At 42.8% G+C, this 17,968-nt stretch overlaps 1 protein-coding gene across 3 annotated transcripts in view; it reads left to right on the top strand.

Annotated features, from left to right (window-relative positions):
- Positions 1 to 6,679, top strand: part of LOC144799718 (uncharacterized) — a 208,890-nt gene extending 202,211 nt beyond the window's left edge. For all 3 annotated transcript variants that reach the window (XM_078671224.1, XM_078671226.1, XM_078671225.1), the window contains exon 6: positions 3,920 to 6,679. In XM_078671224.1, the coding sequence (XP_078527350.1) occupies positions 3,920 to 5,733 (1,814 nt within the window). In that variant the 3' untranslated portion in view covers positions 5,734 to 6,679. The remainder of the gene's footprint in view (positions 1 to 3,919) is intronic.
- The last annotated feature ends 11,289 nt before the right edge of the window (positions 6,680 to 17,968 follow it).

Here is a 17,968-nt window from a genome sequence, read left to right as displayed (position 1 = left end):
CCTTGTCTACGGTGTGCAGACTAAATCCCAGGAAAGAACAGAACGCGAAAACAATGGCAGGTTCCGTGTTTTAAGTACATTGTGGCACAAACCAAAATACGTTTGTATAGTAACGTGTGTAAATCAGAGGGCAGTCTGAAAATTAGCCTGCATGGGACATTTGATAATAGCAGTGGAGTTTAGCACGCTTGACCGTCAAGGATGCTCAGCCTCCTCTATGGCTCCAACACACCCACCTGCAACAGTCATTGCGATGGATCGGCTGACACAGCGTGCCAACAGCAGTGACTCCATTCTTGGCTGGGACCTGGCTTCAATATATATCCACCCTACCGGGCTTCCTCGTCATGGATTCCATTGGTATTTCATTAATGAGAGAAGTCTGGGTGGGCAACTCGTAGACACACCATGCAGCTTCTTACAGCTGTGCCACGCACTGGAGGCCTCCCTTGACTCCACTAAACCCCTCCCCCAACAAAACTACTTGGAGGCACACCTCTTGGAATCACAGCCGGAGAGGAAGGGTATTTCTAGTCTTTACCGATCCCTTGTTAATTAGCGCCCAGACCCCATGACAACACTGAGGGCGAGGTGGGCCCCTTGGATGAGGCTGATTGGTTGGAGGCAAAAATGGCCCCTAGGGCACTGGCAATCCCCATGAGACTATGCCTGATTCAATTGAAGTATATGCATCATGTTTACTTCAGCCCTACAAGGTACCACATGATAAAGGTCCCCCTCGGACTCCTTTTTCTGTATGATTTGGGATTGACTGGTAATTTGCAGCTATTGGCAAAATAACAGCAACCCTATCCCAGGTTGTGGGCAGGGCGATAACACTGGAGCCAAAATTGTCCCAGCTGGGACCAATGGACAAATAGTGGGGGAGAAACCATATCAGACGGCTAGTTGGTATGTGCTTTATTATTGCTAAGAGAAGAGACATTGCCTGGCACTGGTGCTCTCGTCTGGCTCAGTCGCTGACTGAATGCACTCGTGGGAAGGCTTATACTGCTACAGTTAAGAGGTTTGAGTACAAATCGCGGGGCTTCCCAGAGAACCACAACACGATTTGGGGAACTGGACTGCATATTCGGATACCTTGTCTCCAAGGGGTTAGCTCACATAAGATTACCTGATGTTGATTTACTCTGCTGGAAGGACAGGCTCGACATTTCTACAGCTTAGTTCCTATATATATTTTTTTATTTCTGTGTAACCATTGTGAAAACCAATATAAAAGTTATTTTAAAAAAAAGTTAATAAATAAGTACAAAAGGCCAAACTTAGAAACCAGCAGCTAAAAATGCAGAATACTACGTTAATTCTTGCCTCTTTATTCCATCCTCCTACATTTCCTGTCTCTCACTTACATGATCTACTTCACCCCTGCTTTCTTTGTCCATTTTTTCTTCCTTTCTCCTTTCTCTTCTGTCTTTCTCCTGCTGTGAATCAAAGTCCAATGACAGTGAAAGAATAATCCTTCCCCGAACATTTCTGTCCATACCCACCAGAACAAATTAAGCACTTCATGGCCGTCTACACGCATAGATGCTTGAAAATCAGTCTGAACCAGAAAGCAGGATTAAAATGTAAAATGGCACCTCAGATCATCATGCCATCTTTGGTATGACTGGAAAATAAAATCCATCAATCAGGGCGTGATTTATTTAGGGGGAGAATAAGGCGTAGGTACGTCTGCCATGGGCGTCAATTCCACATCTAGGGAAGTGTACCTGGGCTCCCCAAAGAGACCGTCACGTGGTTAGAAAAGTGGTGGTATTGTCACATAAGCCAAAGGGCCCAGTGATCCCCAGGAACAACATTGCATATATAATCTTGTGGTGGACACAGTTGACAACAGAATAGGCTGGCACTGCCTCTCTCTCTCTCTCTGGGCACTTGCAACCTTATGTAACCTCCTGCTGAGGGCTGTAGGATAACTCTGGACAGAAACAAATCTTATGGTGTTGAATGAAGTGGTAGAGTACCACTGCAAGGGAAAGCCAGTGTACAGCTGGAGACTGTCTCTGTACAGCAAGAATTGTGTACTCCGCGCAATACTTTAGGCAAAGGTAGCCCTTCTAGACGAGCGAGTGGTGGAATTTTATTCAGTATGGGCCTTGGTAGATTAGGCAAACAGACAATCGATCCACCATGGAGTAGGGATGCAGAGACTCAGAGAGGACTTCTACTGTACATTCACGCGCTTACAGCGAGTACCAAAATGGCTGCTCTTAGCATATTTGTTCACTGCACATACCTACATGTGAATGGCTGCGCACCAAGTGGAGACACAGACAACGAACGTTCGCAGTGCTGTTTATGAAGGAAAGGGGGAGAGAGATAGATGGAGCTAGTATGTGTGTACGGGGGAGTAAAACTAGATCTCAAATTGCATTACTTGGGAGGCAGGTAGGTATACAGAGAAGAGGGTGGGGATGTCAAGAGATGAGTCTGGAAGTCAAGGGAGTGAGAACAGAAACGTACTTGTTCTCCTGCTGAGTGCTAAAACTGAAATTCTAGAGAAACATGCAAAAAGGAAAATAAGTTCAGCCGATATCGTGAGTGGAAAGACTTGGACCAGTCAAAACCAGAGTGAAACCTAAATGCTCCTAGAGCAGGACAAACACAAGATTGGGAGGGGAGGCATCAAATCACAAACATGGAATTAAAGTAAAGAAGCAAACCCTTCAGTCATGAGCAGAGTATCACAAAGCCCACCACAAATATATGCTAAAGTATTTGGTTAAAGCTGTCTGTAGCAAGACCTTAAAAGAAAAACAAACTGTTTTGGTCTCCATCACAACATACCCACGCTGCCCTTTGAGGCAGCCTATGGCTCGCTTCTCCTCTCCGTGTATCAAGATATGATTTCTTTTATCTCGAACTGGTCTGTGTGAGCATTAACTTGACAGACAAAGGCTGCTGTATATCAAATGCCGGTGGGTAGGTTGGGGAGTCTCATTCCGCAAATGCCACTCTTTCAGGGAATCTCTACCTATCTTTTTCAACTTTAACCTTGGTTAAAGAACAAATGTATGTTATTTTCTTTCCACCTTTGCAAGAAGAACATGTTATGTTTTTTAAAGTCCTACTACTATTAAGTGTCCCTTCTCTGTTGCACAGAACTTTGAGCTCATGATGCTTTGGGTTTGCATGCATTTCCATTTAAAGATTGCCAGCTGCTGCGTTTTTCCCCTTTTCAGTGCTAAACGTAGGAGCCAGCAAGCCTCTCTGAAATCATCATTGACATCCATAGCCTTGAAAGTTATTGAAAATCAATTTGGAATGGTAAACAAGTTTGGTCTGCTCTCAAAGATTGTGCAAAATTCCATATTGCCATCGGTTTCAGGTGTGATGTCACTTAGAGACAAATGGGAGTGATTTATTGTTTTTATCAGGATGGATATTGAACAAGAGCCTTGAAAAAATCAAATGTTTGAGAGGGTGAAACATGCGTTGCCTATCTGAGAAATGGATGATTGACCTACGTTGAATGGCAAAGTGACCATGATTACTTTGTTATAGGATGGTCAATTGGTGTTCTTGTAGGACTTGGATATAAACAAAAGGTCTCCTTTGGATTTTGGACTGTACACCTGGGGCTAATGGGTGTGTACTATTTTTGCACTCTTCTAAAAATGTGAGTTATCAAAAACCAGTACACTTCCGTATAATTGTATTTGTATGGAAACTGCATGGTGCATTCTACAGTGACAGCTGTTACTTTGTAAATGCTTTCATTCTGGTCCACAAGTTACTTTAAGAGGTGGGTAAACTATCCTTAATTTTTCCTCTCCTAGTAAAACCTAACTACTTCACATCCTCCAAAATCTACCCTTAGTTGTTATATTGCCTGATGGTGTACACCCTTTTCACTTTTATATGATAAATTACTATTTTTCTTCTATTCCAGACATAAATCGATCTGACCTGCATCTTGTTGACATTGCTCACCCACAGACACCATGTGACTCCCCAGTGCATTGTGACAAAGATAATTCTCCAGTTTTTAATGACCTTTCCTGTAAGTTTGAAACTTTCTCAGACCGTATTACTACACCACCACCAAAATGTTGTGAGACCCAGACAGACATATACAGAGATAATGCTTTCCATCCTCCAAACAATGGCCAGCCACAGATTTACAAAGGAAAAACTATTCAAAGTCCAATTGATGTTCAATCACAGATTTATAAAGCGGATACATTACTGAGTCAATATACTACTCAATCACAGATTTACAAAGAGGCTGCTTTTCAGGGTCAATCCGATAGCCAAACACAAATTTATAAAGATGATTCTTTACAGAAACTATGTGATGCTCAATCAGAAATATACAAAGAGGATGCTGTACGGAGCCAGTGTGCTACTCAGTCAGACATTGTCAAAGAGGATATTCAATCACAACTCTTCGACAATACATTTGATGCAAATCCTTGTGAGACTCATTTACATAATTACGAAGAAACAAGTCCAGATGAAATGCAATCACAGGATGATAAGATACCTCATGTTGTGGTCAGTTCACAGACCACAGAAAGGGAACTTCATAGTCAGTATTCAGTCAGTGAACCTCAATCACAAAATCATGAGGAAGAGACTCTCCATAATCCTTATGCGACCCAGTCACATAATGACGATGATGATAATGGAGACAGTCCGTATGAGATTCCTTCACATGATGGCAACGACAATGCTATTCATAGCCTACATGAAACGCTAACCCAGAATGCAGAGAGTATTCTTCTGAGTCTCTATGAGATCCATGAAGTTCAGACCCAAAATGGGAAATATACTGTCCATGCCCTTCATGAGCCGAAAACTCAGATTGACAAAGAGAATTCTCTGAGAAGTACTGACAAAAGAAGGGTAAAAAAACCTGGAAAAACACTTAAGAGGGATCCTACAAGGTCTACAAGATGCAAAGGAGATGGATTGATGAAAGGAGACGTTGGAAATGGGGAGCATATTCACTCAGTAATTAAACCAGGAACTCAAATGAAGAGGGAGTTTCAGTGTACGGAGTGTAGCAGAAGTTACAGTGACCATTCCTCTCTTCTTCTGCACCAAAAGTTGCACAGGCTTGAAGCATCCTTTGCAAGCCACGGAGGTGATAAGGGAAAACGCCCATATAAATGTGGCCGTTGTGATCAACGCTTCAGCCGGGAATCAACTCTCATCGTACACATGAGACTCCACACAGTAGAGAGACCTTTTAAATGCACCTATTGCGAAAAATGTTTCAAGCAAAGCTCAGGACTCGTTAAACATATAAGAAAACACACTGGTGAAAAACCATATAAATGTACTGAATGTGGTAAATGCTTCAGCAGGAGCTCTTGCCTGGGTATACACCGTAGAATACACACTGGGGAGAAACCATACAAATGTACTGAATGCGAGAAAAGCTTTACCCAGAGCTACAGTCTTATTAAGCATCAAAGAACACATACCGGAGTTAAACCGTACAAATGCACAGTCTGTGATAAATGCTTCAATCAAAAGCAGCATTTGCAAAAGCATCAAAAAAGTCACATTACAAGCTCCGGAAACCATATAATGGACCCAAGTAAGTGGTTTATGTGCACTTTATGTTTGAAATGCTTTGATGCAAAAGATGCTCTCCATGCACACCACAAAACTCACAAAAAGCAAATGGAGATCATCCCTTCGGCGAAAAGTGAGAGTATTCCATCAGTGACTGCACTGAAGTCTCCACAAACATGATTGGGAGAACAATATGCATTTGCAATACTTCAAAAATAAGCAAGACCATAGCACATCTGAGAATAAAGAAAGCAAGCATACAGAAAAAATAAAACTAGTGTACAACAGACCTAAATCTGATCACTGTCTAATCCGAATCATGAGTTGGTAAAATACTTTTAAATACTGTAAAGTAGAGAAAGGTAATTTAGTGACAGAGTTATGGTGCATTTCATTCCAAGGGCCAGAGTTCAGTCCAAGGACAAGAATTGCAAAGAGTTTTTTTTCTGGAACAAAATACTGTAATTGTACAGTCACCCAATTTTTTCACTTGCAGTACTTTTAATATTTTCTTGCAGACTGAATTGAACACCAGAGTATTATAGAGCAAAATGAAAGATACAACCTCTGCATACTTTTGCACACTTCCACACAAACAGTCAGTTTAATGATCTTGGAGTTTCATATAATCCATGTGAATTGTAGACATTTCGTGACCCCAACAGTAATAATGCTAAGGTGTTGAACTTTTTATGAAAGGTAAAGGATTTGTCATTTTGTCTAGATCTGGCAGTTTCGGCCGTGCCATCCCATCGACATTGGTATTCCAGATAATTTGCTACATATCTGCCTTCTTAGTTGTGTTTCTAGATAGAAAAACCATCTTAAATCTAATGAACTACTTCCTAATTAATATGCAAGTGAAGGTAGGATAAAACACCTGCTAACTGTGTGCCAGACCAACGCTATGATTTCTGACTGGAAAAAAGAAACTTTTATCTCCAGACACTGGGGGGACATCGAATCACTGGCATTTACAATTTTGTTTTGGGGAAACAGTCATCAGTTGACCTTTAGGGATAAGCAGAAATTGTAAAGTAAAAACAAAAATAGTACTTGTACCTTCCTTCCTTTAAACATTAAAGTCTGTGACCCTGTCGGAACAATAAAATGATCACACAATCCACAATGTTTTACTTGTTTGTGCTGTTTATATATCTTTTATGTTTTGATTATTTTGATCTGAAATTAATTTTTGATTGAGGTCCTTCTTTGTAAATGCAGACGCCAGACACTGCGGGGTACCTTAAGTCAAATAAAATAGTATTTAACATTATAGGCTAAATGAACTCTTAAGAAGATATGCAAGGCCTGTAGAGGACCCGGCCAGTGCAAAACTTCATTGACCATTTAATAATTGCCACTGCATCAATGAAAAATACATATATACCTCTGTGACATAAATAATGTTTTTATTGTGCACTTCACAAATGTGAACCGTTCTGCAGCCTCATAGATGTAAAAGTGTAGTAATGATGTCATGTTTAAACCAAAGTAAGCACGATTGCATTAACACCAAGTGTCTCTGGAAGAAACTGGATCGATTCATGCGTCTTTCATATTGTAAGGCATTGCAGATGTGACACCAATATTTTTTTGTCAATATCGTTTTATTGGTTTCAAAGATATCAAGATACACAAAAATGCAAAAATAACTTGTTGGAGAAGGAAACCCCGAATGTAAGTCAACAACCGATCAGTATAATGTGCCAGTAGAACGTATACAGTTTGTGAACTAGGAATTGGCAATGACACCAACGTTTTATTATCGGTTTGATGCATCCTAAAAATGCATTTGTATGGTTAATGAGTGTTGTGCCCAAATACATTCCATGTAGACAACCTTTCCGAGATTTACCTCGAGTACTGTGAGCGCATCAATTCTCAAGGTATATTTTTAATTATGACTGTGTGGATACTGTAAACATTTGTTTGATAAAGTGGGCTGTTGAATGTTGATTCCCTGCTGCAATAATAATCCACTAAATCACAGGGTTGAGATTTATAGTAAACATTTTAATCCTGTTCATTGTGGAAACGACTGACCTTTTTTTGCTGTTAATTTTTTTTTCTTTACATTACCATACTATTTTCAGATTGGCAGTAAATTTGTTGTTGTTGGTGTATTTTCTTTCTCTGCATGGTCCATGGCATAAATGTAGCTTGACTCCTAATTGAATTACTTTGGATATAAAACCAGCATTTCCGAGTGCAGATCAGCGGATGGAGCTCTAAAAATCTGTGATTTAATTGCATTTTTTTCTGTACACTTTTGTAAAATATTCTGCTGCTGCATAAAATTTCTTGAACACTACTGAAATCCTTTGCATATAATAATAGTTTTGCAGCGTGAATCTTTCTGGATTCACTATGCTGTGCATATTCTGCCATCTTGTGGTTGGAGTCGGAAAATGCTTTGTATTTTTTATTTTTTTGCTGTGGGAGGTTGCGAAACCTGATCCCTCTGGTGAGGCTACAACCCCCATCGTGTGTGTGCAGGCTCTCAGATTATTTTTTCCGCCATGGAGATCGGAGGTGCCCCGAAGACTTCGGTGAAAAGACAGCAGCAGACGCAGCAGACAGAAGAGGCCCACCAGAAACTCCAAGGAGATAGGTGGTAATAACAGAGTTGCATGAGGGAGAAATCTTGAGCAAAGCAGCTTGTTTGGAGCTGATCACATTATTCCTCATGCAGCAAAGCAAGTACACTTGGTTGCCTTTACAAAACTGTCCCCAGAGGGTAAGGGCATTTTCTGCACTGAGCCAATACTTCATCCACAACGAGGTAAGATTTTCATCTTGAATGTATGATAGCATCATGACGGATGAAATGCTCCACGCACAGGCGCAGGGCTTTAAAAATGTAAGCCGGATTTATTTAAACAAATTCGGAATATGTACTAGTCTGTGTAACCTGCCGGTATTTACAGCACCTTGCGGGTACGCATGCAGGATTTTGGTACTGCAGTTCAAAAGCACAAATATTCAAAAGGCGTCATGGGAAGGGATTATATCCCAGCCTTTATTTCATTTTTAGACATACAAGGTAAGGGTTGTAGTCTTGCATTAAAAGACAGTTTAACCCCTTAACAGTGGCCAGCAAGCAGGGTGCTTAATTCCCGACTATCTACCTAGTGGGCATAACAAATATTTATAACAAGCATTTGCAATGCAATAGGTCTCGCATTGACACAAGTCTGAGCTATTGACATTGTAACCAACAATGCCTTTTATTTATGGTTTTTTTTTTAAAAAAAGGCTTTGTTATTTATGTTATGTTATAGGTAGTTTTGTAGCGCTCTCTGCTACTGGGGAGTATCCTGGCGCGTTGCGGAGGTGACCAAACATAACACAGCGAGACAGCCTAGGCCTGACAAACAAACAGATGGGTCTTTTGCAATGTCAATAGCTCAAACTCACGTCAATGCGAAACCTATTGCATTGTAAATGCTTTTTTAAAGCATATCACTGAATCTTTGACACACAAAGGGTATCCAAAAACCAAATGTTTTATCTGACGCTCTCTCAAGAAGTTTGGCTTCTGAATGGATCTATTTACTCTAGGAATGCACATATCCAATATCCAGCACACGGCCAATTTAGCCAGGACTGCCCTTCGCTCCTTAAAAGGGGCTCAAACTCCTTCTTAAATGGACCCAAACCATAATTCAAGATATAGGAATATACAAAATTGACTATGAAAGCACTCATTGGTGCATCTAAAAATATTCACTCAACCCATAAACACCTTTCTACACTCTGTGGCCAGACATCATCCCATTCCGGAAAAAGACGATGATTCCAATTCCATCTCGGCACTAACCTTCCATCTCCTTACCTACCACTACATTAAGTATTTCATGTGTGTTCTGTAGCTTCTCTCAAGTACTCCAACCATCGCATTCCATAGTGTTGTACTCTATCAACCTGGCTTCGTTGACAGAGCTTTTGTTCGCATCCTTGCATTGTTCCAAGCAACTATGTCCGAGTACTCGGTTGAGTTATCTGTAAAGTATACAGACTACCCTTGGAGTAAGAACAGAACTACAGAAATTGACATAATGAATATTCCTTCAAGAATGGTATAAGTCGTACATGCTTAAAGGCCCCCCCATATTAGCTGTTTTTATGCTCGAGAATTAAATCCCAGGTTACGCAGCAGTGATGTCACACGACATGTGTACTGACACCGGGTCGTGCTGTGTAAAGTAACCGGTGGGGCATGAGACGATGTCTCATGCGTGTGTCAGGGCATGCTTTCCTATATAAACTAGGACACATACTGCCTGGAGGTTGTTAAGTAGCAGAGGGGGGGGGGGTGGTAGGGGGGATGGTGCAAGAGGGAGGAAAGATATTCGTCAATATTTCTGTTAAAATATCTAATATTTTGAGACGGCGGATGGCACGTTTTAGGCTTTGCATTATTTACAGAATGTAAGCGATCAACAGCTCACATACCAAGTATCGGGCTGAACATAATATTTACATCTGCAAATACATGTTTACGCGAATATAAAGACCTTGCAGTAGCTATGGCAGCCACGTGTCCGTTTCCTTTTTTTTTTTTTTTTTTACACAAGCAATATTTTCATGTCAAGTGCGACAAAAATGTAGGAAGATCAGTGAAAGCTGATATTCCCCCACCCCCTTGTCAATACACATTTAAATCAACGAATTCAAGAAGAAATCACTTTTAAAAGTTGTACTTGAGCGGTCTAAATGATTCCTAAATGATAATTGAAGTAAACAATGACAAATACAAAATAAGTTTACCTTAAGTTTCATTTAAGAACCTTTTCCCCATCTTTACAGAATCTTAAACATAAAGAAATGACTTGCCATTTTTGCTGAGAAAGGAGCCATTCGTGGTGGTAGACTAGCTCACTGGGTGTATCAGCAGCTATTTCCAGGGTTAGGAAGGAGAGCCAGATGCAGCTCTAGAAACATTATCATGGGGCTAAATGCGCATTCTTTGTGGTTTCTTACCCGGACACAGAGCAAGAGACAGTTAATTGGGTCAATATGACAGAGTGTAGTGTCCCATCTGTGGCAGGGTTTGCGGTTCTTCACATGTTGCAGCGATACCCACAGGCGTTACTCACTCAGTAATAATTTCAGGGACGCCAGTAGTGTGGTAAAAAAAAAAAAAAAAGTACTCGGTGTAAACTGGACGCGCGTTGCTGTGGCTTTAGAAAACGGCACGTTAAGTTACAGGAAAACACTTACAAACCATACGTTCGAGGAGTGTGTAACCCGAGAAATCAAAAAAATGCAAACCTTCGTGTCTACGATTACTGGAAAAATAAACACCAAACTGTTTACCGTCTAACAGCGGCAGCATTGTACTAAACACAATTAATAAAAAAAAAAAAAAAAGATTGTCCCCGTACGACCTAAGAAGCATTGTTCAAGTGAACAGGTTCAGTGTTAATAGTATTAAAAAAAAGTAAATATAAATAATAAAATAACAAGGACGCGTAGCAGGCGCAGGAGTAAAGAGCCGTCTTGTGCTTGCGCATGGGTCTGCCCGGGTAGTGCTGCGGGCTGCTGCCTGATGTGTACAGGTTGTAGCGGCTGCCGTAGGTCAGCGGGCGGTGGTAGTAGATGCCCTTGGTGTCTCCCATGGACAGCAGCGCCCCCAGCCAGGCGAGGGCCAGTAGCAGCAGGGTGGACCTGCGCGGGCTCCGGGGCTCCATCGGGCAGCCCACCTAGCGGTCTTTTACCCCTGCTGAGGCGGAGGGCATCCGGGAACAGCCCCCTCTGGCTATGGTCCCCTCGGATACCAGAGTCCCCTCTAGTTCTGACAAATGCGGAGACAGGCTGACGGAAGAAGCTATGACAAGCAGGCAGTCGGTGCACACAGCGTCTTCTTTCTGCAGGTCCAGTGTCCCTTTCCCAGGTTACATCACGCGCACACTGCCGCCACTCTCGTTATTGCGCTTCAACAAAACAGCGAAACCAAAAGCAGCCAGGGCTGAGAGTGAGAGGGCGGAGGCTGGCCACGCATGCACGCTCCTTGTTATGGCGATTGGTGAACGAAGTCCGGCAGCTGAAGTCCCGGTGTCATGAGGGGGCCCGGGTGCAGACCAGCGCTGCGGGGAGCTCGAGACTGACCCACTGGCTGACGAGGGAGAGAGGGACACTGAACACGCGGAAAGAGCCCAGTGAGTGGGGGTGGCTGTGCACGTGTGTGTATGTGTGCGTCTGTCTGTGTGTGTATGTGCGCGCAGAGGGTGGGGAGGTGGGTGTCTCTATGTGTAATTGCGTGTGTGTGACTTAGTGTGTGTGTCTGCTTTTAAGGACCTAAGGAGACAGGAGATAGTGAACGCGCGCGCGACCTGATCCGAATTCCGCCAGGTTGCACGTGCACATCACTTGCCCCCTGTCTCCCTTGACTCCTTGAAAGCAGAAACGATCGCAATAGAGGCTCGCAGTGACGATCGCCTTCGGCGATCGGTTCGCAGTGCGAGCCCCTAAAAAGCACCCAGGGCCCCAGTTTAACTAGCTGCAAAGCCAAACCTTTTGGTTTGCATGTAGCTCAATTCTCAGCCCCTGCCCCCCTCCCTGATACACATAGCATCAAGGAGGCTTCCAGCATTCCACTGTAAGGGCCATAAAACTCGCCCGTTCCTGGAGACTGCACGAGGCCTTCATCGACCTCCAAGGCCTCATAAATCAGGGCCTTATCTCCGGAAAAGCGCATTCCTGAACGGCCTGGCTAACTGGGCCTCGAAGGGGGTTTTAGGTTCTCAGTAAGAGTCTAAATGAATTAAAGCGCTTCATTACCTTCCAAAAGGGGAAATTTGCGGTAAAGGTGTTTTTCTCTGCAAAGCCCAAGAGCATGCTATATCTCATACCATAGGGCAACATTTAGCAGTTACTAAAGCACCTGGCTATAATAATTCGCTGCAAAGCTTTCGCAAGAAATACACGACAAAGCATTTCGTGCATGCAGTACAAAGCAAGGGTTCACAGCTATGCTGTGCATAAGCCTCAAAGATTGCACTGCCAAACAGCCGCTGATAACATAACACAGCGACGAGGAAACAATTATTTACGATAAAGGATAGGGCATACAATAAATGGAAGCCTCATTCTTGCGCAAACAGGCAGGCGCTGGCAAAATAGCACTAAGTACTAATATGCCCACAATGACTAAGTTCCCTACGGAGCCACTACATTAACATAGCTAAATTAGTAGGGGGCCTTGTACTTTAAGCCTCATATGCACATAGACAAAGAGCCCAATAAGCCAAAGCAATATGTGTTCACAAATGCAGGAAACGATCTTGCGGCACAACGTTTGCAACATAGAAGTACAATATTTAGGTGTTTACAAATGCAGAAAACTATCTTTGCGGCACAACGTGTGCAACATATAAGTACAATATTTATGCACAGTTTCTAAATTAGGTCGCAAAATAGTGATTAATAGCTAATGCTCTATTGACGCTATCCACAGCAGTATGTGTTCACAAATGCAAAATAAATTATCTTTGCGGCACAACGTATGCAACATATAAGTACAATATTTATGCACAGGTTTTAAAATAAGATCGCAAAATAGTGATTGATAGCTAATGCTCTATTACGCTATCCTATACGGTATGGCCCCTCCATTGCTGGTAATTTAAACTTTTACTTGTTACCTAAACTTTTACTGGTTACTGCAGTACGTTCACAAGGTTTATACACTACATGTATCACAAAGAAAGAGGCAGAATCACAGATCATGCTTAGTCAGTTACTGCGCCAAATCCAAACAATGTTTATCAGCCAGCTGCATAGTATTGTAACAGGCGATGCAAGGGAGGGATCCCTTACTACAAGATATACACGCAGTAGGGTAACTTGGCCTACTAGGCCTCCTAAGACTCTTAGGTGGCAAATAGGAGGCTGAAAGGAGATAAATTCTTCCCATACCAACATGACCGGGTACATTATATCAAAACAGATACATTTGGCTGTATACTGCTATGGTATGTATATATGCTAGGTATGGGTATATGCATATGCGTGCATATAATCCACAGCTACATGTTTTACTGCGGGGTGCATACATGTAGATATACAGCCAATTAAGAGGAAGATACACCAAGTACTAAGGTACAGGTGAAGTTCTATATATGCAATTTTCAGGCATGTGTATATATAGATATATATATGTCTGTGTATATATACATATGTATAGATATATATACACGTATTAAGCAAAACACAGTATTACATATGCAAACAGTCCATGTATGTGTTTTAATATATACATATATGCCCCCCCTTTTTACCGGTAACATGCACCGCATGGCACCGGGGAAAAAGATAAATAAATAAATAAAAATACGCTGAAAAATAGAAACCCTTTTTTCTATGGGGAGCACATACAATGTCTTTTGGAACACTGTCACACAAGACATTTGAAACACATACCTACTCCCTCCTCTATTCACCACTGCGGGACGGCACAACCATGTTTTAAAACTGGCGTGTGTCGCATAAACACTATGCACAGTCAATTTCAATTTATAAACTTTATTCGGTTCTTAAAAAGACACCATAAAAGCACTGATACAATATACATACACAATTTAAAAAGCGATATTAATGATATTCAATTTAAAAAGTATGAATGTTTAAAATTTTTGTACTTAATGTGGGGGCCAGGATAGTTTTTTTAAATGTCCAATTCCATTAAGGGACAATGTCTCTGGTAGTCCTCAGTCTTGTTGCGATCCGAATGAAATTTATCGTGCAAAATAGGGTAAAAGCGTCCTCGGCTTCCTGTAGGAATCTCAACGCCAGTTTCGCGTGCTTAAATTTTAGCTCTTTCAGGATACCCACCAGGAACTTGCGTCTTGGTGTCGCATAAAATGGACACAGTAAGACAAAATGAAGGGTATCCTGCGGAGATCTATGATCGCAGCCGCAGGTACCCTTCTCCTCCAATGTGTGGGTAAATCCAGATGGCACTGCAAGGATGTGGTGTAACATGTTGATTCTAAATCGGGTTATGAGATAGCGATCCTGCGCATTGTACATGACCCTTAAGTAAGGTTCCATGCCTTGCTTCGGTGTGAGATTATTGTAAGAGAGATTGGTAGGTTTAAGCCTCTCTTTTTCTGCCCTTGTTAACTTCAGCTGAGTGAGGAAAAGTTTTTTGACCAATGTTTTGCACTCCGGAGTTAGAGAGTCGGGGGCTGAGAAGTATTTAGAACAGCCAATCTCTGTTAGCGACTCTTTAACGAATTTCAGCCAGGGGATTACATGGCCTTTGTCTCTTTTGAGGCAATCCTCAATGATTTGTCTGGTTAGGGCCGCCTCGGGGTTGGTCCATACCTTCACCCATGCCAGGAGAGGTTTAATTTTAATTTTGTCCTCCAGGAAAGGTTCTCCCAGCTCTTCATGTATAATGTGGGCCGAAACACTCTGTGGGACTTTTAGTATTCTTCGTAGGAATTTGTTTTCTTCCGTCTGGAGTGGCTGAGCTTTTTTACCCAGAAAGCCCCACACTTCCGCTCCATAACTTACTTTCGCGCAGCAGATGGATCTGTACAAGGTCAGGATTTGTTCCGGGGACCATTTCCCTAGTCTCAGCCCATACCCCATGATGGCTCCTACTGCGGCCGCCAATTTGGTCGAGTGTTTTTCAATCAGGGGTTTAAACGATAGGTCGTGATCGAATAACACCCCTAGATATGTGAAGGACTTGACCTGGTCTATTTTGTGTGACCCGATGTTATAGGTAAAAGATCTTTTTGTTGGTTTCCCTGATGTCATAATGAAGGACTTTTCCAGGTTTGTTGCCAGGTCCAATTTGTCCATAAATTTGACAAACCCGTCAATTAGTTTTTGTAGGCCCAGGGGAGTTCTCGAGAGCAAAACCGCATCGTCGGCATAAAGTAGTACGGGTACAGCTCGATGACCGATTTGGGGTGAATCAACTTTAAGTTTAAGGAGGTCCTGTTCCAGTGCATTAATGTAAATGGAGAAAAGGAATGGGGCGAGGATGCATCCCTGCCTTACTCCACTATTGCAAAAAAAGGGATCGGTCTTTTTTCCTTCCTGACTGTATCTTACACTTGCTGAGGAATTGCTATGTAGGTTTTGTAAGGTGTCAGCTAATGAATGATCCACACCCAGATCCATTAGCATAGCCCAGAGCTTTCTCCTGTTTACGCGGTCGAAGGCCGCTGAGAGATCCATAAACCCCATATGTATTGACCCTCTCCCGGCGATGGTGTATTTTGCAATCAGGAGGTATAAATTTAGGCACTGGTCGGTGGTGGATCTGCCTTTCCTGAAGCCGTATTGGATTTCGGAGAGAATTTGTTGCTCCTCTGCCCAATCTTGCAATCTTGATAGGATGACTCGACCCAGGACCTTAGCTGTCACGTCGATGAGCGAGATGGGTCGATAACATTGGGGGTCGTCCCGATTGCCTTTTTTGTAGATAGGGACTATGGTCGCCGTTGACCAGGACTGGGGGAGGCCTACCTCCGTTGCCTCATTTAGCACCCTCGTGAGTAACGGAGCCCATAGATCTGGTTTGCTTAGGAATAGGTCTGGTGGTATTCCGTCCGGGCCCGGAGCCTTATTTTTGCTCAGTCCGGTTATTCCTAATTCGACCTCCTTTAAGGTGATGTTTAGTTTAACGGGCTGGTGGGCCTTCGATAACTCCTCTTGGGATGCTTGGTTTGAATGGTTGTATAAACTCTGGAAATGTTTCTGCCATTGCTCCGGCAAGATGGTGTTCAGGATTTTTGGGGCCCCTTGGTCCTGGAAGCAAGGGGCATTGATCACTTTCCAGAAGGCGGTAGAGTCCTTTCTTTCTGCGGCATCCCTTAAATCTTCCCAAGCCTGGTTTTGTATACTCTGCTTTCGTGCCTTCACGGCTTTTTTATATTCGGCTCTGTTTTTTGCCACCTTCATTTTGTCCCTTGGTTGGGCGTGTAGACTGACTTTCAGGTTTTTCAGCGCCTTTGTGCATTTAGAGTCAAACCAGCGGGGGCTTGTAGAAATATTAATATTCGCTCCTTTGGTTTGGAGAGAATTATTTACAACCTGCGCGATTTCTTCAAATGCCTTCACCACCGCACCTCCAGTTACGCAGGGGTCGAGACATTTATCGATCGCTGCTGAGGCTTCACATAGGAGTTTTTTATAAAAACAGTTCCCATCAATTTTGGCCCATTTAATTCTTCTACCCTGGTCCACTGCTCTTTCCAATATAACCGGTCTCTTTTCCGCTGAAAAGACAAAGCCTTCCATTTTAATGATCACCGGATTGTGATCACTGAAGCTACTGGCCTCTATGAGGATTGTACTGATAAGGCTTTTTAAATTAGGAGAAACTAATGCAAAGTCAATATAAGAATGACAGCCTCTGCCTTTGAATGTTGGAGTTAGTTCTCCTCTCTCATTTAAGATGGCTAGGTCCAGGGTTTGGGTGAGGTTGTGCCTTTTCATTAGTCTTTCTAGGTCCCAACCCTCTGTTGAGTGGGTGAAGTGTGGGCCTTTCATGATCGTACATTTTGACCAATCATTATTAGAGGGTAACAGATTTTCGCAGAGGTGACAGTTAAAATCTCCCATAAGAATTAAATTCATGGGCTTTGGTGTCTTAGATAAAAAGTTCAGACAATTTTCAAGTTCTTTTATAGCTACGCCCTTCTCCGTGATAGCCGGTGTGTTATACCAGTTCATTAGCAGGAATGACAAGCTTGGTGAGGTGAACCTTAGTACCTGAAGGTTACGTGTGACCCATTTGGTATTGGACCAGGTGCCATTAATATCTAAGTGGACGTAAATCGCGAGCCCCCCACTCGCTCTCCCTGAGGTAGTTTTTTTTGCAGGGACAAAGAAGCTTTTGTAGCCCTCCATGCTATAGTCGTGTGGCTCGATGACCCAGGTCTCTTGGAGGCATAGGATATGGAATTTCCTTATGTAGCTGAGCCAATCCTGAGATGTGAACTTAGTCGCTAGCCCTGCGATGTTCCAGGTAGCTATCAATAGGTTATCGTGAATCATTACCTTGGGAGTCCTTCTACCTTCACCTGTCGATGCACTTAGCTGTTTGCCCTTTGCAGGTACGGCGGCCCGGCTTGATTGCGGCCCGGGGTGGGTGGCGATTCTTCTTTCGGAATTTGTCCCCTCCCCTGTACCCTGGGTACTGTTTGGTGGTATATTCCTGCCTTCTATGGTGTACACTGGGTCCGTAAAATCAAGTTGTCCGGAGGCTGCTCCTTCTTCCGCCCCTAATAGTGTGAAACTTGGTTCATTCCTGCTTTGGATTTTTGGTGGAAAACGGTCCATTCTCTGTCAGTCCACCCCTTCAAGTGTGCTGAACCTGTTCCAATGGGCGTATTGCATTAGTGAGGAGTCATGGGTAGGGAATACAGGGAATGCAGGGTTTGGCCTT

Source organism: Lissotriton helveticus, chromosome 12 (assembly GCF_964261635.1).
Source record: "Lissotriton helveticus chromosome 12, aLisHel1.1, whole genome shotgun sequence".
NCBI lineage: Eukaryota > Metazoa > Chordata > Amphibia > Caudata > Salamandridae > Lissotriton > Lissotriton helveticus.
This window is presented reverse-complemented; position numbering and strand designations above follow the sequence as displayed.